The 24,087-nt window shown below is 29.8% G+C and overlaps 3 protein-coding genes across 6 annotated transcripts; 2 read left to right on the top strand and 1 right to left on the bottom strand.

Moving 5' to 3' along the window:
* Window positions 1–1,900: 1,900 nt before the first annotated feature.
* Window positions 1,901–6,791, bottom strand: LOC112687076 (PWWP domain-containing protein 2A-like). 4 transcript variants are annotated; one of them, XM_025559618.1, is made up of 5 exons: window positions 6,387–6,791; window positions 5,242–6,331; window positions 5,033–5,158; window positions 4,153–4,265; window positions 1,901–2,155 (listed from the first exon to the last, which is right to left on the bottom strand). In XM_025559618.1, the coding sequence occupies exons 1-4, from the start codon at window positions 6,524–6,526 to the stop codon at window positions 4,158–4,160; spliced, it is 1,464 nt and encodes a 487-aa protein (XP_025415403.1). In that variant the 5' UTR covers window positions 6,527–6,791; the 3' UTR covers window positions 1,901–2,155; window positions 4,153–4,157. The 4 variants fall into 4 exon arrangements, with proteins under 4 accessions (XP_025415403.1, XP_025415404.1, XP_025415405.1 ...); XM_025559619.1 differs by having other exon boundaries at window positions 2,153–2,171; XM_025559620.1 differs by lacking the exon at window positions 1,901–2,155 and adding an exon at window positions 3,281–3,299.
* Window positions 6,792–7,885: 1,094 nt separating this feature from the next.
* LOC112686952 (craniofacial development protein 2-like) lies at window positions 7,886–10,344 on the top strand. Its single transcript, XM_025559452.1, has 2 exons — window positions 7,886–7,891; window positions 9,220–10,344. Exons 1-2 carry the CDS (start codon window positions 7,886–7,888, stop codon window positions 10,342–10,344), a joined length of 1,131 nt encoding a protein of 376 aa, XP_025415237.1.
* Window positions 10,345–10,528: 184 nt separating this feature from the next.
* On the top strand, window positions 10,529–11,884 carry LOC112686951. Its single transcript, XM_025559451.1, has 3 exons — window positions 10,529–10,538; window positions 10,616–10,903; window positions 11,799–11,884. Exons 1-3 carry the CDS (start codon window positions 10,529–10,531, stop codon window positions 11,882–11,884), a joined length of 384 nt encoding a protein of 127 aa, XP_025415236.1.
* Window positions 11,885–24,087: the final 12,203 nt, after the last annotated feature.

The following is a 24,087-nucleotide window of genomic DNA, read 5'->3' as shown; positions in this document are numbered from 1 at the left end:
CGCACACTGTTTTGATATTGTCGAAAAACATGCGCGATCGATGATCCGTTCGCGTGTACGACACATCTGTACGAAAGTAATCTGCCTATATATATTAGAGAATACAATGATATATTAATATATGTATTCATTATATTATATTTCGACACGTGGGGTTTTGTTAGAGGTGGGACGAAAAGTGTTCATAATTATAAATCAATATAATAATATTGAAATTAGGTTTGGGTAGGTAAAAATAAATCAAACAAGTTCTATGTTATTGTAATGAAAAATAATCGAAGATAAATTTAAACCATAAATAATGAATATCATAGACCCGGGAAATAAATTCGTCAATAGGTGAGAGTGCAAAAAATTTCAATTTTTCAGCTTATTAAGTTATTTGTAGTATGTTTACAATGTTCACTGTACCTACATTACAATTTTTTTACTTGCATTGTTCTTGAAATGACAATTAAATTGAATGTCTATGCAGACATAATCTAGCTAATTTAAAACTGTGAATTATATTTTGCATAGATGTGAAAATAAGTGTAGTTTTTCTAAAATTATATAATAATTGATGTAATTGTTATATTTAGAAATCTAGAGGCATTATATACTTTCTTAAATAATAATCTACATTCATAATTTATAAAATAAAAATAAAATAAATAAATAATTTAACTTTATAATTAGTTAATATAAATACATGATATAATCTTAATTTTTATTTATAAGAATTTAAACAAATCAATTTAATAAATATATTACCATATTATATATATATATATATATTACCATGTTATAAATAGAAAAAAAATAAAAATGTGAAAAACAATAATTTTCTTAGAATTTTCGATTACATTAAAAAATTCTCAGTAACATAAATATTGTAAAATAACTTATTTTACAATAGGATTACTTATTTAAAAATTATTACATTTTTCATCAATAGAACCTTATTAATATCTTTTTGTGAATAAAAAAATAAAACAAAACAATATTTTAAATACTCTAAATTAAATAAAAATGTAAAATCATTGAATTAATAAAATGTAATTTTGCATAGATTCAGGAATTAAATATTGTCAAAACCTTTCAATAATTTATACTATTTTTTTGGTAATAAAACAATATTATTACATAGATTATGAAGATATTTTATACACAATATTGAAGTAATTTTTTTTTTGAGCAAAATAAATATAGACATAACCGATTAAACAGTCTGTGTTATGCACTAAAAATGCAAGTATAATATAATTCTGGTAACAAAAATCATGAAGATGTTCATGTTTAATATTATACAAAATATTAATTTAAGAAATTATGTTTAAGTCACAAAATATTACATTATAGTTTATTCTTTTTTGGTCTGAATGTTTTGTAACATCCGAGAAGAAAAAATTGATATAACTTAACTTTTATATTATTATTTTTAATTTTATAATTATTTAAATAATCATATATTTATTTTGTATGAGAACATTTTATCATCAACACTTATCCAACAATCAATCTTATTGTAAGTTATTTGCGTAAATAAAAGGAATGAAAAATAAATAAAAAAACTTAATTACATACATTATTTTTTACATCAAACATTATTATAATTTCTTTGGTTTCTAAAATCAATAGCATTTTAGCATAAAACAAACAAGCTGCATGAATAAAAACATAATATTTAGTATAAAAAATAAGTTTTGTTACTTTCATATTAAAACTAATCCATTAGCTAAAAAAAAAATAATTACCCAATAATGTATTATAATATTATTAATGTATGACAATATTATAAGAATATTAATTTAATAATTCATTAAATGGCTAGATAATGATAATAATAATAATAATAATAAAAAAAGTAATATTAATAATAATAAAAATAATAATTATAAATTATACAACAACAAATATATAAATTAAAATAGTTATGACAAATAAAAATTCTACATATAAACATTCACCAATATCATTACGGGAATAATGTAAAGTGTACAATAAATGGTAACTGAGATGACAACTTTGATTTATTTTAATATTGTTCACTCTTTGGTATAACTACTGCCTGTACAATTTTTTCTATATATTTATCCTTGTAACAATTTCATCAAACATTTTTGATTCAATGTCTGATAATAATGTATTATAAAACTATTAGTATTTAGTACACCTGGAACATATGCAAACTTTAAATTTAATTAAATGTTTTCTTTACCCCAATACTATTCTTACAATTGAACTTAAAAATAGTGCAGTAAATAATACTTTGTTTTATTTCATTTTTTATGCTATTATATGGTGTACAAAATCTAATGAATAACAATATTTGTAGAATATTAATGATAAATATTCAGTCATTTTTTTTTTTTTTTTTTAAAGTTCATATTCTTATATAAGAGTTAAACTTTATATTTTATAAAAATAGTGTGCATGTTTTTATAATATTATATAGAATATAGATTATCCTAAATTAAAAAGATTTAATTTAAATTAAACTTACATTTGAAGATGGAATACTTAATTAATAATATGAAATAAATATTTTCATAGTAATTTTAATATTATAAATTGTAATTTTATTTACATAAAAAAACAATAATTATTAAATAAAAAATATTGATACAAAAAAAAAATTCGGTACTGTTAACTAAATTATCACTCTTAAATTTGAAAAGATAATATTTTTTAAAATTGTATTCCAAAAAATTAATATCGTTAAAAATTATAAGCATACATTCATGATTAAATACATTTTCAAGAAAATTTAATTTAAGTATTAGGTATTTATTTTTTAATAATAAAGCAATATTTAATGTATTTTTATTCTTCATAAATATACTTGATGATTATGAAATAGCTCTTAAATTAGTATATTCATCATTTTTATTTTATTTATTTATTTTTTCTATTAAAAACAAATAACTACTACAACACAATCATTAAAATAATGCAATTTATAATTGTAAAATAAATATAGTATAAACTTATGGTATAAGTACATGAGATAAAGTTAATTATTTTATACTTATAACAAGTTTTCTATAAAATCAAGTTTGTTTAAAACAGAAGAAATTGTTTTTAAGTTTATTAACATTTTACTATATTAATGATAAATAAATACAAAATTACAAAAATTATTTTTAAACATGTAATTAATGAAAAGTTTTAGTTGAAGTTAATAGATCATTATATTAAATAATTTTTAATAACAACCTCTAAGTCATCATTCAAACATAAAAATCACAGTTTTTTAATTGTATATAATCTTGTAATAAGTTCATATTGTTGCCCATTCCATTGATTAAATTCGTGAGCTTAATAAATTATTATATATTATGACATTAGAATTTAGAACTCAAGAAAATATATATATTATTTAAATTAAATAATTTAAAACTAAATTATGAATACTTCAATATATATATATATATATATATATATAATTAAAAATTTAAAGCCAACATATTTTCAAATTAAATCATAAACAAAAATTAAATATTTAATGGAATATTATAATGATAATATTTATGTTCACTGACATCACAATTACAATATTTAGTTGATGATTAATATTATTTTTTTTATAATTTTGACATTAATTAAAATATAGAACTGAATATGAACATTTGAAAAAATATTCAATTAATGAGATAATTGCTAGTAAAGTAATAAGAAAAAGAAAGTTATCAATAAGAAAAAACAATATTGGTCCTCTATATATAGTAATCTTATATGAAATATATAACTTACAGTTACAATAATATTGCAAAAAAAAAAAAAAAAATATTTATTAACCAAAACAACAAATTCATAATAAAAGAAGATATTTAAAAGAATTGAAAATGTCAAAATATAATTTAGTTAAAAATTAATAAAACTTTTTGAATAAATTCAAATAGATATATCCAATAAGGAACTTTTTAATAACTACAACAACATTTATCATTTAAGTCTTTCAAAATATTATCTAAAAAGAGCTATAAATAATTTTTTATTAAGAGTTCTTAAGCCTTTTTTTGTGATGCAAAACCTGTACAAAAAAATTGACTAGTTAAAATTAAAGTGTCAAAATAAAAATAATATTAATAATAACAAAAAAAAAAAAAAAAAATGATAATAATAATATATTTGAAGTAATATTAAATAACTCAAAACTTATTAACTTACAGTTATCAACTGGTATTATGGTTGATTGTATTTTGTTGTTGTTTAGCTTCAGCCATTGCTTGCTTGATTGCTTCTTTATAACTACTTGTTTTCTTATGTTTGTTAAATCGAGACTACAAATAATTATAAATTTAAATTTCAAATTTCAAAATATAAAAAAAAATAGTATTGTTACAATGTCTAATATTTTATGTAATCTAGCTAAGCAAAGCATGCATTTGGTTACAATTATAAGTAATCCTAAACTGTGTACAAAAAAAAAAATTGTTAAAAAAGCTTAATTTTTCCCTCATTATGTATTTTAAAACACTGTATATAGATATTAAGATATGAATTGTAATTAATTATTGCACTACTATCATGAAAATGTATAATAATTTATTTTATTTAAAGATATTTTTTTTAAGATAAAAAATGTACTTCATTTTGTGTTTTAGAACTTGAGATTTGAATGCAATAATGAATCATTTTAGTACATGGTAAAACTGAGTAACATTAAATTAGATTGTTCAAAACTATAAATTAATAACTATAGTAGATATAAATTTATATCCATCGCCATTTTTTTTTTTTTTTTTTTTTTTATTATTATGGTATATCACTTATATTAAAATTAAAATAAATTAACTAAATAAATTAAAATAATTAAAACTAGTAAAATTTTAAAACTATTAGTTTTCAATTTTTTTTTATTATTTATTACTTAATCAAAATTAGGGAAATCGTAATTTAATATTTTAATTTTTTAAAATTTTTCTAATAAACATTAAGTAGTCAATTTACATTTTTATAATATTTCTATACAACACAAATTAAAAATTTATCTTTAAAAATGTACAACCAAATTGTACTATTTAATACAAATATGAAAATTACATACCTTATAAAAATCTAAAAATGGATTAATCTGATCACAATTAAGAAATGATGAAGTAGAAGAACCAAACCAAGTGACATTAACAAATGAACCATGTTCTTCCCCATTACTAGTAGTGAAATTTGATACCTTTAATAGTTAATACCAATTATTAATTCAAAGTATACAATCAATCAATGTTTTATGTTATATGAATTTATGTTTCTGTATACCTTTGCTGGCCACCAAGGGAATCCTTTTACTTTTCCCCAAACAACATCACCTTCGTGTAGAATTTTACCAGTTTTCAACACAAAATAGGAATTAGAATCAGATGATTCTGTTTGAGGCACCATTACAAGCTCTGGTGAACTGTTTGATTCAATATCATCATCAGAGTGTTCACCATTTAGATTATTAATGGATTTAGAACTATTCGTTTCTTTTGTTACATGATAATCTTCTGTAGAATTATAATGATTTAAATTCACTGAAAAATTATCCATATTTAGATCACCCTCATGTTCTTTATGTCTCTTTTTATGTTTTTTTCTTTTTTCTCCATCTTGTCTTCTACGTTTAGCTCTTTTACGTAATAGTCTATCTGGTTCACTCTCTCCATCAGCTTGACGGGATGGTATTTCCATAACTGTACCTTCACCTTGAGATCCAAATGTAATTTTAATAATTGGTGTTTTTTTAGTTTCCTCAAATGCACTTTCATCCCATAGGTCTTCCATTGACCCAATACTTGGTTTTTTTCTTAACACCATTTTTTCATCATCATTATCTTCAATATCACAGTTATCTTCACAGTCTTTTTTGTTATCTACCCATTCATCTAGCTCAGTGAATGTTGTAAAGTTATTAAGTGCCTCTGTTATGTCTCTAGATTTAAGTTTAACAAGTTTCGGTAAAAGTGTACGGCACATTGATTTTACTTCAGATACAGTTTCTGAAGGCTTTGAAGGAAAATCAGGAACAGGGCCATGACTTCGTAATAATCTTTTTTGTCCGTTATTTTCTTGAATTGAACTATTTCCATTTTTAATAAGGTCTTTGGAATTTTCAACATTGTCTGAATTTTCTGTACAAATTGATTTACATTTTGAACATAGAACCTGGCGTGGTCTTAGACGAACGGTCATAGGTTTTCTGACTTTTTTAGTTTTACTGGGAATTTTTTTAAATGTATTTGGGGTGTTTTGAAAATAGGTGAAACGTTGACTTACAGCGTATAATACATCATTATCAGATTCAGTCTTTAAATTTCTGGGTGATAGTGCATGATTCATCAAAGGAACACTTCCACATGGAAATCGTCTGAAAGTTTAATATAATATTAAAATACATCAAGCATGTATAATGAAATAAATACCTTTTGACATTGTTCAACAGTATGCCTTGGTAAACAGACCCATTTGTGGCAGTATATGACACTACAATCATATCTGGTGTAACATTCTCGACCACCACCTCTATGACAGCATTCTTGAGAACCCCAATATTTGTATCCATCTGTAGTTAGCATTTGACTACTAGGGGAATCACACGTTTTCACAAAGAATAAATATTTTTAAATAATCATTATATTTTTTAACATGTATGTTTGGTACTACAATTGTTCAAAGAAAATTATCATTTATAGTAGAATAATATACAAAAACTTGAAATCATTATCATCTGTAAACATCTACAGTTGAAAATCTTACAGTTTTTTTTAAATATTTAACCTAATATTTAATTTATTATATAAGTAAAGAAAAATGTAAAAACCAAAAGGCTGAAAGGCAAAAAGTGGCACGGGTGACTTGGGGTGGAGCTTTGATAAGAAAAATGATTACACGAGACCAAAGAGATTTTACAAATAAAATAGTTTCGTAGCCATATATATTATGTTCAAATTTTGAGCTACTACGAAAAAAATAAATGTTTTCAATAAAACATTTACGAAGGTAATAACCATTAAATTCTTCTTTACTTATAATAAATGTTTGAAAAATATACAATCTCATCTCTTATCGTGGTGCATATATAGCATAGACATGTAAAACAATGTCATAATGTCACACAATATAATACCTATATGTTATATATTTATTGTGTAATACCTATTTATGTGATATGACCGCAGTAAATACTAAATAGCAATATGAAGTTATAATATAACACACCTATAAGTATATAGTATATAGTAGGTATATATAATTATTAGAGTCTTGTTAAGTATTTGAATAAAAGTACTGAAACATTTTTCAAGTACTTAAATACGTATTTTAAATGGGCGATGCCCGTTTCCACTAAAAGTAGACCTTTTTCCATCAATATCCGTTTCCACCAAATGAGATATTGACCACCTTTTTACCAAAGCAATTATATAATACGCTTAAATAAAAATCTATAACACAGTAATAATTTTATTTAATATATACTATTAATTAAATAAATCTAAAGGTATTATATAATATATACAATATAGGTTTGAAAATGTTAAATTGTATTTAAAAAAATGGTTAGATATAAAAAGATGAAAAAACGATATAATAATTATTATGGTATACCTAATTGTAAATAGTCAGATATAAAAATGGGAAAAAAATGACATTATGGTACACGATACCTTAATTATGTAAATTGTAACTATATATAAAATTAGTTGATATTTGTTAACTGATTCAATAAAAAATTTAAAGTTGTTTAGTACTAGTATTTTGTTTCCACGTTTACTTTCGATAATTTTAGCCATCATAGGATTATAAATTTTAAAATTTACGTTTTATTTTAACACACACGCAGTTGTGCATTATTTAAACTGTGCCATCTTTTCACTTGTTCATAAAGTATTTGATCATTTTGATATTATCATGGTTAATCGACATGAAAGTACATATATACATAAGTACGATAACGGTTCAACACACAATTAAATACAATAAACGTACAATATACATTGATTATATTGTGTGTATATTTATATATATTTTACATCAATCCGAAAAACTCAAGAAAAGTATAGGTATTCTATTTCATTTGGTGGAAACGGATATTGGTGGAAAAGGGAAAGGTCTACTTTTGGTGGAAACGTGTTACGCCCTTTTAAATAGTTTTTGAAAAAATACTTAGACGCAGTATTTTACTTTCCCAGGATACCTGTATTTAAAATCAAATACTTTTTTACAAGTTTTGTTTCAAGTCTATCACATTAAAATAATAAATGAGTTTATCAATTATTTATTTATTTTATATTAATAAGATTAAATCTTAAGTAAGTATATTTTTTGATAAATTGTATAAACTATTTATATATTCTGTATAAATAAAATCAATATTTATTTGTGGCATATTATAAAAATTTGCCGGCCAGACCAATTCTAGACAATTCCATTCCAAATACCAGAACCTGAGAACTTTAACCCTATTTATAGTGTACAACAATATACATTGATATGACTATAAAATATTGACACTCAAGAAAATAAAAAGTGAAGCATTAAATGTATTTAAAGAAGCTGCTGTTCATTTAGACTCAGACACGGATCTAGAAATTAATAAAAAGGGGGGGGATCAGTGGCGTATACAGAAAATATTTTCGGGAGGGGCTACTATGGACAGAGTTAAATTACCATTGCTATCTAAGAATTACTAACAAGACACAGTAGATACTTATCTACATTTAATTTATAGAATGTCCCAAAACGATTTGACGTTGGACATAAATTCTAAATAAGCATAAAGCACCATTAAAATATAACAAACATTTAAAATAATTTTTAAGTTTTTTAAAACATTTTGGGGGGGCTGTAGCCCACTAGGCCCCTCTATATATGCCACTGGGAGAAGCTATTTAAGTAATTTACTGCCATAATTCGTTGCGCATGTCAATTTGTACAAAGGCTTTCTTACGTCTAATTTTCTAAATACTTTAAGTACCTACGTTCAATATGGTTTTATCTAATATCTTATAACTGCTTTTTTAATATTATTTATTATTGTTAATTAAATAATGTATTATTTTTTTTTTTTATAATATTTATAATTTCAGTTTCAGAGGCCGTATATTAATATACAATAAATAATATGATAACCCTCAGGGGGTATCAAGTAATTAGTACTACGGGTTTGGCGAACCCGGGGCCCCGAGCTCTGGTTCTTCAGGTTGGGGGTTAGGCGCAGGTCTAACAACCCTACCTTTTAAAAAACTTTGTGTTCAGGTACTTACAAATTTGCCTCGGATAAGTGGAGATAATGGGAAAACGACTGGAAACTGGAAAAAGGCTTTACTTTTTGGTACATGGAACGTTCGCACTATTTTTAAGACGGGAGTTACACAGGGTGTAGTATCTGAAATTGAGAAAAATAGACTTAAAGTGGTGGCTCTACAGGAAATTAGATGGAGTGATTCAGGATCAGTGGATATTCAAGACACGACAGTTTTCTATGGGAAGTGTAACGACCAACGACAATTTGGTACAGGTTTCGTGGTACATAAGAGCTTAATACCAGCTATAAAGGACTTCAGAGATGTAAACCCTAGAATATCAATCCTAACTCTGATGACACAGTCGTTTGATATTAATTTCGTTAACTTACATGCACCTACAGAAGACAAACGACAAGAGGAAAAGGACCATTTTTACGAAGATGTTATGGCCACGCTAAACACAATACCAAGGAGAAGAATTCAAATTGTACTTGGTGATATGAATGCGAAGATTGGGAAAGATACCACATTCAGACCAGTTATAGGTAGCCATAGCTTACATAATACAAGTAATGACAACGAACTAAGACTTATTGACATGGCAACTGAAAGAGGTCTATTAGTTAAAAGTACAATGTTTCCACATAAAATGATACATAAAGGTACTTGGAGCTCATCGGATGGAAAGTATATAAACCAAATTGATCATATATTAATAAATCTGAGATTCAGCAACTGTATTCAAGATGTTCGGACTGTAAGAGGGGCAGATAGTGACTCCGATCACTTTCTTATTAAAGGAAAAATTAAAGTGAAACTAAAAAATCCCGCTCAATCTACTGGGACTATCCTGGACAGATATGATGTATCCAAGTTAGAGTCCGAAGAGAAGAGTTGGTGTCTTAAAAACAGACTAAAGGAACAGATGAGAACCATTCATTTTGATAGTATAGGGTCAATTGACGAAAGATGGAAAAAAGTGAGAGACTCAATAAAGACAGTATCAGAATTAGTTTTGGGTAAACTGAAAAAAATAAAGAATCCATGGTTTAATGAAATATGCGAGAAAGTACTAGTTCAAAGAAAGAGTCTAAGGACCACATGGCTTGGTGATCCTACAAATAAAGACAAATAAGAACAGTATAAACGATACCAAAAAGAAGCATATAACACATTAAGACGAGAAAAACGGTTGTGCGCCCAAAAATTGTTAGAAGAAGCGGAACAAAATTTTAGAATAAATAATTTACGACAACTATATCAGAAAATAAACACGACAAGAGGAGGATATAAGAAATGAGAGAGGTTTCTAAGAGAAGATGATGAGACGCTAGTGACTGAACAAGGGAAGCTTCTGGAGAAGTGGACTGGATATTTTGAGAAACTCCTTAACTGTGATGATCCAGTGGAAAAATTTCCAAGATTAAACATAACTACAAATGATAGCGTTTATCCAACACTTTCTAAACAAGAAATTGCCGTACAAATCAAAAGGCCAAAAAATCATAAATCCTCGGGAGAAGATGGTATTCAAGCAGAAATTCTGAAGAGGGTAGATGAAGAAGCGATATCTAAAATTCATGAAGTAATAGAACTGATTTGGGAAAATGAGAGACTCCCGGAAGATTGGAACACTTCGTTAATATGTCCAATATATAAGAAGAATGACCCTCAAGACCGTAAAAATTATAGAGGTATAGCTCTAATAAATGTTGCCTATTAGATTCTGGCGTATTGTATACTCGATAGGATAAAACCTTTATCGGAAGGTGTTCTGGGAGAATACCAGGTGGGTTTTTGATCTAACAGGTCTACAACGGATCAGATTTTCTGTACTCGCTAAATTGCACAAAAGTCATGGTAATACAATAAAGAGTTATACATTCTATTTATCGATTTTGAGAAAGCATATGATTCCATCCATAGACTAACCTTAATCAACATATTAATAGAATTTAACTTCCCAATAAAACTAGTAAACTTGATTAAGGCTAGTCTTGAAAACATTTCGATAAAAATTAAAATTGCGAATGCAGTATCAGAGACAATTAGAGTATCTACGGGCTGAAGACAAGGAGACGCTCTTTCTCCCGTCCTCTTTAATCTAGTGCTTGAAAAAATTGTCAGAGAAATAAATACTATTGACGGGGTTGCGATGGGTAACACGACAATAGGTTTACTAGCATATGCCGATGACTTAGCCCTTTTGAGAAATAATTTAGATACTGTAAAATAGAATTGTAGAAAACTAATTTTGACAGGCAAATGTGGTCTAAAGATCAATGACAAAAAAACGGAATATATCATAACTGGAAGAAGAGGTAGAGAATACCGTCAAGGAGAGTTTATTTAACTGTTTAATTTTTACTTTGCAAATTATTTTATATTTATCTAATCATTTTTACCTGTCTTTGGTCAAACAAAACAGGTTGACCAACTTAAAAAAATGTGTAAAAACTAAAATTAAATATTAATTATTTTTCTTCATTAAAAATGTATTTATTTCCGTTCGAGAACGAAAAATATTTTTCTGGTTAACTATTTCGTTTTCGTTTTATAAAATTAGTTATTGTGGTTATCACCATTCAGCAAGATTGAAATTGTGGGAGGTGGAGAGCAGGCAAATAGTCGAAGAGAAGATACCCCAAGGACATGACAATAAATGGGTGATTTAGAAGACATTAAATCGCTTACGTACAGGAGTAGGACGTTCGAGGGAGAACCTAAAAAAATGGGGAATAAACGATGGGAAGGAAGACACGGACTGTGTATGCGGAGAGACCCAGACAATGTCGCACCTGCTAAACTGCTATGAAAGCCCAGTAAAATGTAACGTAATAGACTTATAATCCGCAAATAACAAGGCCATAAGGATGGCAGAATTTTGGAGTGACGAAATTTAAAAACACAATTTCATACATGACCTCTAAAATTACCCGTTGCTACCATTACCATTATGAGAATTGCCAATATCTACTTAGTACATTAATTATATCTTATTTTATTTTATGCACCTGTTTTAGTATTTATATATTTACCTGATGACGTTTTGTTAATTTATATGTTTATGTTAGTCTACATGTAATGATGCTTATATATTTATTTACTAGTAAAATGACCTGTAATCCAGACTCGAAAAAAAAAGTAATTTTGGTTCCATTTTTGTTTTCGTAAATATACATTTTCCAATAAAAGCAGTTAATAAATAAAACGGGTTTAACCGATTTGAAGCCCTGGAAAAAATACACTTTTGTCAAAATGCATGACTTATTATACGGCTAATTTTGAATTAATTAAAATTTTATTATTATTTTTATCATTATTAATTGTGTTTAATTCACTTTTATTGAAGTAGTTGGCCACAACAAATAAAATCAAACAACTATATAGTTCGTTGGTTAATCTGTTGATATATCGAATGTTTGATTGTTGCTGAATTATATTATTCTTCGACTTGCACGGATATTATAAAAAACTTTACAGAGATTTTTATAATATTCTCAATTGTTAAACAATTATATATATTCTGTTTCTATAAAATACCGGACGGTGCTATAATTTAACGCGATGGATTCTAGTAGCATGATCAGCGAAGAAACTACTGCCACAAAATCATTGAAGAGAAATATGGCGATGTATTGCATGAACAAGATGCGGAAACGTACGATCGATGAACAGCTTCGTGATTTATCGACAATCATGAATTGTTCGTTGGATCTGATAATTGTGTACCGTAGAACCGGATTAGAAGTCAGTTACCGTATTGGCTCGCAAATCGCTTCGGTGAACGGTTTAGATGAATCGGTGCGTATACATATTGTATAGTACAGGGATGTGCAACTCAAAGTAGGTAGAGGGTCAATGTATAGAATTTTAAAATCTGGCGGATCCGAGTAATGAAAGTAAAAAATTAAAAAGTCATTCAAATTGACAGTCAACATTTACTTTATATAATTTGATTTTTCGATTAAACCAATACAATAAATACGCAAAACACCAGTTTCCCATTGCTTGTATAATGAAAACCGAAACGGATTTATATCGGCTGTTTGTATTTTTGAATCTAATCAACTGTTTTCACTAGACGTGCGTGCGCCAGTGCAAGCGACATGTTTTACACAAGCTTCAGGTGTTCTGCGGCTACACCAAAAACGCGGTGCTGACATCGGACTGGCAAGCCCGAAGTGACAAGGGTCCCGAATCGAATAACGAGTCCCAAGACGCTTACTCCGAGGTCGGTGAAATTATTACGATGCGTTTTAAAATGTACTCACTGTTATAAACTATTCGTTATTTCGAACACATGCGTGTGCTTACACAGATCGAATTGTGCAAGGAACGAGTGTCTGGAAAAGCAGTGAGGAGAGCGTTTGACAAGAATATCGTACTGGTCGATCCGGAAATGGACATTCCGAGTGAACTGTGCGATTATATGAAAAGTAATAAGTTGCCGTTGGTACTTACAGTCAGTTATTTACCAACGGAATGGAAAATGGTCTTCGAATGCGGACCGTATAGTGCTTCAACCAATGGTTCCGTAAATTCGGTAAGTACCTTGAGTGCATATCTTAATGGTAAACATGCTAAAATTAATGATTTACAACACTTCGATCGTATTCACTTGTAGACGTGCATGCAGCAGATAAAAACGCTACTGTTGCACGAATTAGAAGTGTTCGTCACTAACGAAAAAGAAGTTGCTCGAAAAGAGTCAATCAGTGAAAATCAACTATGTGACCAACAGAGTCGAAATAATATCATCGAGCTTACCGTAAATTCGGTCTCTCAACATCCGGAAAGTACAGACCACATACCAGTTTTCACGAAGTTACCCGTAACCGGATCCACTGAGGAGTCAAATAGATCTTTCAATGTCTTTGAACCGCACGAGGTAATTAGAAACCACCATGAGTGGTATGATGCATTAGATAATAATTATGTCCAATGAATGGAGTTTGCGATGAGATAAAGCAAAAATACTATAGTAAATCATTATGATATCACAAACGTATATAGTAGTAGAAATAGGGTCTGGTCCAGTTGAATACAGTCAAGAAACAACACAACGCTTTTACTTTACTCGCATTGTGTCGGTAGTAATATTCAGAAAACGACTTTTTTACATTGTTCGCAGAAATACGTCAACAGTGCTTCCGCGGTGTTAAAAAATATTACATGGGACACGTTTCAGGAAAACGCCACACGATTTTTCGATGTAATCGCGCAAGCGGACCGCGAGAATAAATTTTACTTGAAGATGATCACGGATTGTGTTGTGTCAAATGTACAGTACCGTCCGGGACATATTCACCGTCTTTCCACGTTTAATTTAAAAACAATATTTACGCGTGATTATTTATAACGAGTTATTATTTAACTGCTTCTTGTGCAGGCGATTGACGAGTCCGATAACTGCGCCTTATACGCGACACTATGTTGCACAGTGATCGAAAATACACGTGTGGACTCGAGGACGATCATACCTCAAGGATTGTCGATCACGTTCAAAACCGAACTGATAAAATGTTGCAGGGCCGTGTTGACCGAAGCCGGCGTATTGCTCCGGACGAGAACAGCTCGACAGCTTGAGGACCCGAGGCGATCGGAACAGAGGTTCGACGTAAAAGCTCGTGACCGTACGCATGGAACGTGCAGGTAAAAATCGGGTTGGAAGTGTTAGGTTAAACGGATATAAATGTTCGAAAAAAAAATTAAAAAAAACCCGATCTAAACGGTCAAGGTTAAATGTTTTATTTTTTTCATCGGTGTATGAAACGAACCTTGTGACATTCGGAAAAAAAAAATACAATTTGCATTGAAATCCCTGTTATTGTAGCAATATATGAACATTTTATAATCGTTGTACGCAACGTGTTTCACAGGTTTATGGGTGAACTGTTCATGCGGGATCAAATATTCAAAACCGTAATGAGTACCATCAACACGTTTATGCAGATACATGACGCGCATTCGTTGGAATGTCTCTGCGTTTTACTGACCGTAATCGCACCAAAGCTTGAAGAAGTAATATCAATTATGTATCGTATAACATACGTCATTGAAATCATAATCATAAATATTGTTGTTTTTTTTTTTGTGCGAACTGTGAAAAACTTACGTTCGACATTATGACGCATTATAGTTATCGTCGCAGCCATGAACGTGAATAGTAGTCCAAAAAGTTTCGAAAACAAAAAATCAGGAAGTTTTGTCTTTCATTCGATACACATTCATTGCTTAGTCCTTTGAGGCTATGCCCTCCTAACTCTCCTTGCTCTATTCACGTTCATGGGTCTCAGTACCTGTACATAACTATCACCGGTTATTTCCGGTAAATCCTACCGTTTTATGTTCATGCGAGTTGTTCTTGTACAGGTTATCGATGCCCCAAGACAAGTGTACAAACAACTGAGAACCTACTCGGCCACCGGGTTCGCGGGCAACATTCCTCTGCCTCAGCAAACCATACGCATGATCGACATACTTCTGAACGTGAGAAAGCGTCATGCGAAAGATTCGAATTCGTGGGGAGGTGATTTCGCTGAAGGAAAGACCACGAAGGCCAGAAACGGCCATCATCAGGAAGTGCAGTCGGCGGATCACCGTAGGAATCGCATTTCCAGCGAAATTTCGCGATCAAGCCAAAACCGGCCATCCTGTATTACTACAGGGCCTGTAAAGCACCACGGGAAACACGTCACGTTCAACCCCGTGGTGTCTGTACTCTATTATCATAAAAATTAGTAGTAACGTATAAACATTTCCTCTCTTTCGGTTGCAACATGATTGCGCAATTTTTCCTCTTTCGACCCGACTAATTACACCACGATTGCGCCTAGACCCATTTTTACCTGATAAAATCGCAACACTATTGCGCACCAAATAATAATATGTGCATATGTACTATGTATAATCATTTATGTACAACATAAAATAATGTATACAAATACTTACTTTCTACATATAATTTTTATGTACATGCATTCAAACTTTGCTTGGTTGAAAATCATTTTTTTTTTCTAAATTACATATATGCTAAATGCATATACTGACATGGTCAATAGTAAACATTTTTTTTTATTAAAAATTGTTTTTTTCTATACTGATAGTCATTAGTTGTAATTATTATTATAACTATCATTAGCTTAATCAACTTTTCATTTCGATTTTGAAAAAGTGCATTTTGCGAATTAATAGTTTGAGTGCATGTATATGCAAATTATAGAAAATATGCATTGTATACATTATTTTATACTGTACATCAATTATTATACATAGTATATATATATATATCTTACACATATTATTATTTGGTGCACAATGGTGTTGTGATTTTATCAGGTAAAAATGGATCAAGGCGCAATCGTGGTGTAATTATTTGGATCAAATAAGGAAAAATTGCGCAATCGTGTTACACCGCTCCCTTTCACCACCCCTTATTTACACCCTCGGGTATGTATAATATTCATTTTATGACTCAAAATAATTAATAATTAAAAAAAATCATGTATTATATATTGGCACATTATGTCAATGCATTTACTAAAAAACATTTACGTTTAAAAAGTACATAAATAAAGATAAAACCTCAATAAAAAAACATATTAATGTCATTAATGTATAAAAATAAAAGATAAAAAAATAATAAGATAGCTCCGAATGCACAGCATATCCCATCGAGATATTCCGATATAAATATCTCTTAGCTATTCATTTTATTAAAAAAGTTTTTTTTATTTCTATACAACAATTATTTTTGTTATTTATTATTGTTTGAATATATTATGAAATCTGTGATGAGAACGAATAATTTCAAAACGAAAAAATATGGACTAGACCTTAAACAAACTTTTGCAAACGGCCAACACAACTGTTCGAGTAACTTCTTACAATAAAAAACAACTGGTTTGAAAAAGATCAAGTGACGGCGTGATAATGGCGATCATCAGAAGTTCTGAAACGGGGAAACTTCAAATAATTCTGAATCAACTATCAGCGCTCACTTTTTGTGAGCCGGACCATAATAATATTGTATTAATATATAAATAAATAAATATATATAGCTTAGCCTGGAGTACTATTAAATGTAAGGTTCAATCAGTTTTGAACTAAAAATGAGAATTCTCAACGTATTCTTTCTTATAATATTTCATATTCAGTCACGATTTTATTGACCTTATGTATATCTGACAATAAATTCTTAATTTGAAACTTGTCATACTTAAAAAAATATAATAATATAACAATACAAAAATAAAGCTCTTATTTATTTATTCTATGTATAAACTATATGTTTATTTATATATTAATTTAGGACTATAAATCATTTAATAATTTTTAGTTTTTATTTAATCTTAATTATTTTATTAAATATTGTATTATTTAAGAATTATTTAGTTCATGTTTAGAAAACTGTGTACAACAAATAGGGGTAGGCCAAAGAGAGGCAGGCACAACAGCACAGTAGTTAAAAAAATGGAGGGGATGATAGAGGCCGAAACACCCTTAATATAAATTCCCTAATTTTGACCCTCTGTATAGAAATATAGTACCTTTATAATAAAAATTGTTTATTTAATCTCTTAAGGTCTTTGACCTTTCCCCCTTGAAAAAAAACGTTTGCATCATAATCTAAGTGAACAGGAGTCTCTGAAATCTAAATTGTAAATGTTAAGCAGTGGCAGCAAATACGTACTCTAGGTAGTTCAATTGAACTGCCTAGAAAATTAGAATGTTAAAAAATATATAAAAATTTTAATTAATTTTTTATATATTACTTGATAAGTATTTTCTATTTAAAATAGTATATTTAATTATTAAATATTTTAAAACATCTTTAATTATTAAAGATCTGTACAATAATTTTTTTGGTATTGGAATGGGTGGTAAATTAGAGTGGATAAATCTAATTATTTGAACTGGGAGTTTCAATTTCATTCGGCGCTATGGGTACGAACGACAATTGTTTGAATCCCGATGGACTGTATGGTGTTCACAGAACATTGTGTAATCTTCGTGTAACGTATAGGCAACACAAAATGCATGTACGCGTGAATGTTCTGGAGTGTTCCGTGAAAAGAAACTGGTAGAACTTTCTAGAAACCCACCGCATATGCATAGACGTGTGCGTACCAGTATTTCAGAGAGTGCCTACTATGTTTTTGGGCCCTATATAAACAAAACGTTTAGGTATATATGAAATAAATCATATTGTATTAATATTTCAATAAAAATAACTATAATTTTTCATTTAATATAAATTTTTTCATTTAATATAGTGGTATATCAGTCCCGATGAACACGTTTTCCTCAGATCTCGTAATTTTTTCTCAGACACATTCAATTAATTATGATTTGTACTTCTGTAGTCCATCACTGCTGTGCATATACTGACTGCTATAATATCGTAATAAGTTTTCGCTCGAAAATTTAGAAAATTTAGTTTTATTTATTCCATTACAAAAAACATAATTTATTTTTCACCAAATACTATAGAATACATTACGTTTACAACAACGTAAACGTTTACAACACTTCGGGGATGGTGTCCGGACACGGTTATGTATGTAAAACGGCGTGACAACGCTGTACCCCAGTAAATATCACAGTGCAGTACACGTAGTACGACACACGTAACCTTGTAAATACAAATAAATATATTTTTTCCGGTTATTAGAATATCGCAGTAGCATATGTAATGATTGGCGAAGCGCTAAAGACTAATTGGCAAAGACATATAGAAATCAAGCGTCCTCGGAGTGTAAAGAAGTAAACGCCCGAAGAAGCTGTGTACATAATAGAAATAAAAACTCACGATAATAATTGTTACTGTTTTAAAGTACAAGTACAATTACAAAACAACGATTGCGATATTTTCTGAGTGTGACCATACCGTATTAAACTTTTGATTAAATTTTTGAAATGCGAATAATGAATACATTATTTTTTTCTACATTAAGTTTTGCAGTCTCCATCACAAGGTATTGTTTACATATTGCTGTACGGTAATGACTTGTGGATTTTTTTACTATTACGAGTTGCACTGCGGGTCAACAGCCAAACGCATGGGTCGCGCACGTTGGACCGAAAATCGGTACGTGCGTCGCACATCGGACCGGCGCCTTCGCTTGTAACGTTGACATTAACTATGACGATTCCAGGGCGGTCGATTAGGTCTGCTCCGCAAGTAAATATTTAACGCAACCATATCGACACAGTGTTAGAATAATAACACGGTTGGGCTCAAAGTAACGCGGGTGTTATCTATTATTTTCACTATTGTTTTAGAGTATCGTTTCTTAACCTTTTTGGGTCGTGACCCCCAAAATAGGTATAAAATATGGTCAATCACTTCGTGACCCCCCCTCCATCTATGTTAGGTAAAAATCTGATTTTAATTTACATTTTGTAAATCAGCGTTTTATTATTTTTGACCTACACGCAGTGGCGTAACTGGGAAAAAATCTGGGAGGAGCAATATAATATATTTATTATTAGCAAAATCCTGACAACCCTCCCTCTTACCAGTTAAAACATTTTTTTATAATATGTATTTTATACACTATATCTAATTGTTTAATTTTACATAATTCTTTTAACTCATTTTATGGTTTAGATAAACATAAATTGCGGGTAGCAGGTATTAGGTACCAATATTGTTAAATAATACTCATAAGAGTTCATTAATAATGGTTCTATTTGTACTGTTGAATTATCTGGGGGGGGGGGGGGAATTATACCTTTTTTTCTCAAAAAATTGTCAGGGGGGGGCACTTGCCCCCCTGCCCTCCTCACAATTATGCCACTGCCTACGTGATCCCCTGGAGGTCGAATCCCCTGGTTGAGAACCGCTGTTTTAGAGGTTTGCGCGCGCGTGTTTCTATTGTTCACATCCAATATTGATAATAACTGTTAACGCGAACGAAAAACAATCACTGTAGCCAGACCGATCGCGTTTTAATCTCGGCACAAAACGTTGCGTAATCGACCGTGAAACGACCGGTTTATGTTTTTCTTCACCGAAAGCCGATCATTGGCCGATTTGACGATCGTTTTCTATTTCTTCCGTTCGTATGGGAGGTGTGTATATGGAGACAGGATATAAGGAATATATCCCTCCTTGATTTTTTTTTTTTACAATAATCATAATTTTGTCTTTTACAAATGTTTAAAACTCTAAAAAAAAATTTGGCAGAAGAAAACATTCTATCCTTATTGTTTAATTATTTTATTTTTTAAACATTTTTATATCCAACTACGTTATAGATAAAAGTACATGAATTTTGTTCCTAGTTGAGAGATTCTAAATTCTTTACTACCACGTATCGATCGTTTTCCAAAATCGCACTGTAACAAGAACGATGTTTCTACGTGTCAATTAATTCAATACTAACCGATTTCAAAAGCTACAGATTTCTCTTATTCGCACCAAGAATGTTTATTTGTTATTATCCAAATCATGTGTTAAGCAACACATACGTTTTCTGTCACGCAGTTTTTGTACAAGTTGGATTTAGATAACAAACTTCAAGTCTTTGTGCATTAAATTAAGGTGTTAAAGACACGTTCTCTTTAATTTTCTATTTTAGAAGCCCATTCACGATTCCTCTCATAATATTAATAACCATCGTTTTATCGGTGGTAACACTTTTGCGGCTCCTTGGCCAATGAAAAAAACTAACAATATGGACTTTTATGCTGTCTGTCACGTGAAACGTGATTCCACTGAGATGCGTGCTACCATCATATTCTACTCATAAAATATCCTATGATCTCTACTAGACAACGATCGCTGTATTGTTTCCCGGGAAAGCGATTAAGACACCTACCGGAGGCTGGACTTATGTCCTGGACACGACATCGGTACGTATGGACTGGGATTATGGCTTGGTATTTGCATGATGGTATAGCAAACGTTCGACCAAAATTTCAGCCCTTGTAACGGCGAGACCGTTGTGCAACATCCTTTTAGTTAATGGTACACCGTTGTCCTTCTCATTTCCGTAAAATGAACGAATATCATGCACTATAAATGATTGTTGTCGTTTTTATTTACCTGGTATCCTGTCCCAATGAGCAGTTCGGTAAGTTGGGTTGTAATTGAGCGGCAACTGGCGAGAACTATAACACGCTGTATAAGAGAAGTTTCTGTACACGCAGTGTATATGATGTATGCGGCCGAGTCATATCTCGAACCAGCAGGTTAGTGTTAATGGGTGGCGCGATATAATACAGACCGTCTGCTACCTTCGAGCAGATACAAATTTAAAACAAACTTACGTATTTTCGGCGGCCGTGTATATTTATGTGTAAATCACAATAATTGTCTTTGTGTGGAGGATTTCGGGCGGACCTACCCAAAATCGATATCAGCTTAAGAACGTACTTATAACTGAGTAGTTAAAACAAAGTACGCAAAAAACCTGTAATTATTAATGGAGATATGTGTGAAAGAATCGAGAGCAAATTTTACTATCGCGACACAGTATACTGTTTATACTCGTAACTATATTGTATGGTTGTGAAACGTGGACGATAATGAAATACGAAAAAAATTAACTGAAGGCAGTTAAGATATGGATATAGAGGTAAGTGTTATGAATAAGTTGGATGGAACATATGACGAATGAAGTAGTGTTGGACGAGGTAAATGAGAGAAGAACGCAATTTGATGGACGCAATAATAAAAAAAAAAATATAAAGCTAATTGCACATATCTGCTAAGATACAACAAGTTTATCGTCATCATCACGGAAAGAGAAGTAATAGATAAATTAACTGAAGGAAGACCGCGTAAATCCTTATTCGAAAAAACCTTCCATCGGATGGGTTTTACCTCAGCGTGTGGCAGACACGAATGGCTACAACTACAAGGTTTGGCCTTTAGAATCTGATGATGAACACACCGTTAGTGTTTCCGATTTTTAGATTGAATAATCACCAGTAAAACGATAAACGAGACACAAAACGACGGTACGTATGTCGCTTTGTCGAAATATTAACGTGTACGGCGGCGAATTGTATAGGCAATTCCCGCGTGCAATTGTATTTCGCAACACATTCTCATTATCGTTCAGCAACGGTTCGAACAAGTTGGAAAACGTTACTGGATAAACTGAAAACCTAGTTGTTATTATATCAACACCTAAAGCTTACGATTCTTGAGAGAATCTCTGTTGCGTTTTTACGAATTAAATATTTACAAGTATACGAATTATATTTATAATATGACGTTTATAAACAATTATTGTTATTATTATTAACTAGCCGATTTACCCTGTTTCGTCCGGATTAGTTTTTAATTATTTTTGATTATCGTTTTTATTAAACCATACACGAACCATCTAACGTGTCATGTATTATATAACATAATAGTGAAAAAACTATAACAAATGTTCAACTTATTCGGTAAACTTTCTAATAATTTTTCTTTGTACAAACATTGTCCAGAAAATTGCAAATACAACAACGACCACAAATCAGTCAAATCGATCAAGCCGTTCACTAGTGATTCTTACATGAGATAATTTATTTTTATAAATGAATATAGTTGTGCCATTTAATATAGAACATTACCTTGTATGTGTATAATTACGTGTATTTGTATAATTACGAAATACCGACCATGGAGTGAATGAACGTTAAAACTATAATTGTTTTAAAAATGTTTGTTTAAATTGTGATGGTTCTATAAATATTTCATGAAATCATCAATCATGATATAACAAATATATGCCATTAAAAATCAAAACAATATAAAGTAACATAATTTATATAAAAATGAATATATTACGGTTGAAAAAAAAAATAACAACGTATTACACAACATTCGTGAACATATTGAAAAAAATCAAAACCATAGTTATGCAAATTAATAATTATGGTGCATAAAATACAAATCGAAATGTACAAAAAAAAAAAACAAGAAAAATAGTTTTGAAATGTATCAAACATGTTTATAAGTGTTTATATGTTTATATGTTTATATGTTAATATGTTTATATCAAACTGTTTATAAGGCCCTATTAAGAGATTATATGGTATTGTATATAGGGTATCCTTTAAATTTATTAAACGGGCATTCGAAAATACGACGTTTTTATCGTGGTAACCGCATACCGCACACAAACCACAACGGTTCGAAATAAAATATGTGCCTTTATCCCGTCGTTTGTATACACTTTATTTTAGGTACGTGGATGTGTAACAATATTCAAATTATAATATAACACGTCCCATCGGCTTGTTGTCGTTTATATAACACGGCAATATTGTACGGTAAACTTGTAAATGACATATAATGCCTATAAAGAAGAATGTTCATGTGTAGTTCTATGTGCATCTATTGATTATAAGAAAAATAACTAAGTAATGGTCAGTATAAAATAAAACGGTTTGAATAAAAATCGTATCCGTAGTAATTTCATCTTTGTAATAAGACATCGCTTGGTTACCGAAACAAACTCTATTCGACCTTTCAAATAATTTTTAACCGCCGAATTATAATAAAATAATATTCTGCAGCGTGTTTATACTCTCACTATCATTTCGAAAATATGAGTTTCATTAGCCAACCGACTGTATGGTAATATATTTTTTCATGTTAAGAACAATATTATTCGATATTTTATGCTCTAACATTCTCATCTTATTCGTATAACTAAATTCTTTTAGTGAGATCAATCAATCAATTGAAAACTTCGATTCGAATAAGAACAGCTGTGCGGATTATATGGGAAATCGTGCAGAGGACACTGGAGCCTTGTTAAAGGTATTTGAATTTTATATACGATACACCTCGTTTACCTTATGTAAATTCGCAAACTGTAAGTCACGATTAAAATTAACGTGATTCGAGACGTTTTTTTGCATTACAAGT

This window comes from Sipha flava, unplaced genomic scaffold, assembly GCF_003268045.1.
Source record: "Sipha flava isolate LNK unplaced genomic scaffold, YSA_version1 32_pilon_pilon, whole genome shotgun sequence".
NCBI classification, from domain to species: Eukaryota; Metazoa; Arthropoda; class Insecta; order Hemiptera; family Aphididae; genus Sipha; species Sipha flava.
The sequence above is the reverse complement of the archived record's forward strand: the minus strand, read 5'-3'. Positions and strand labels throughout refer to the sequence as shown.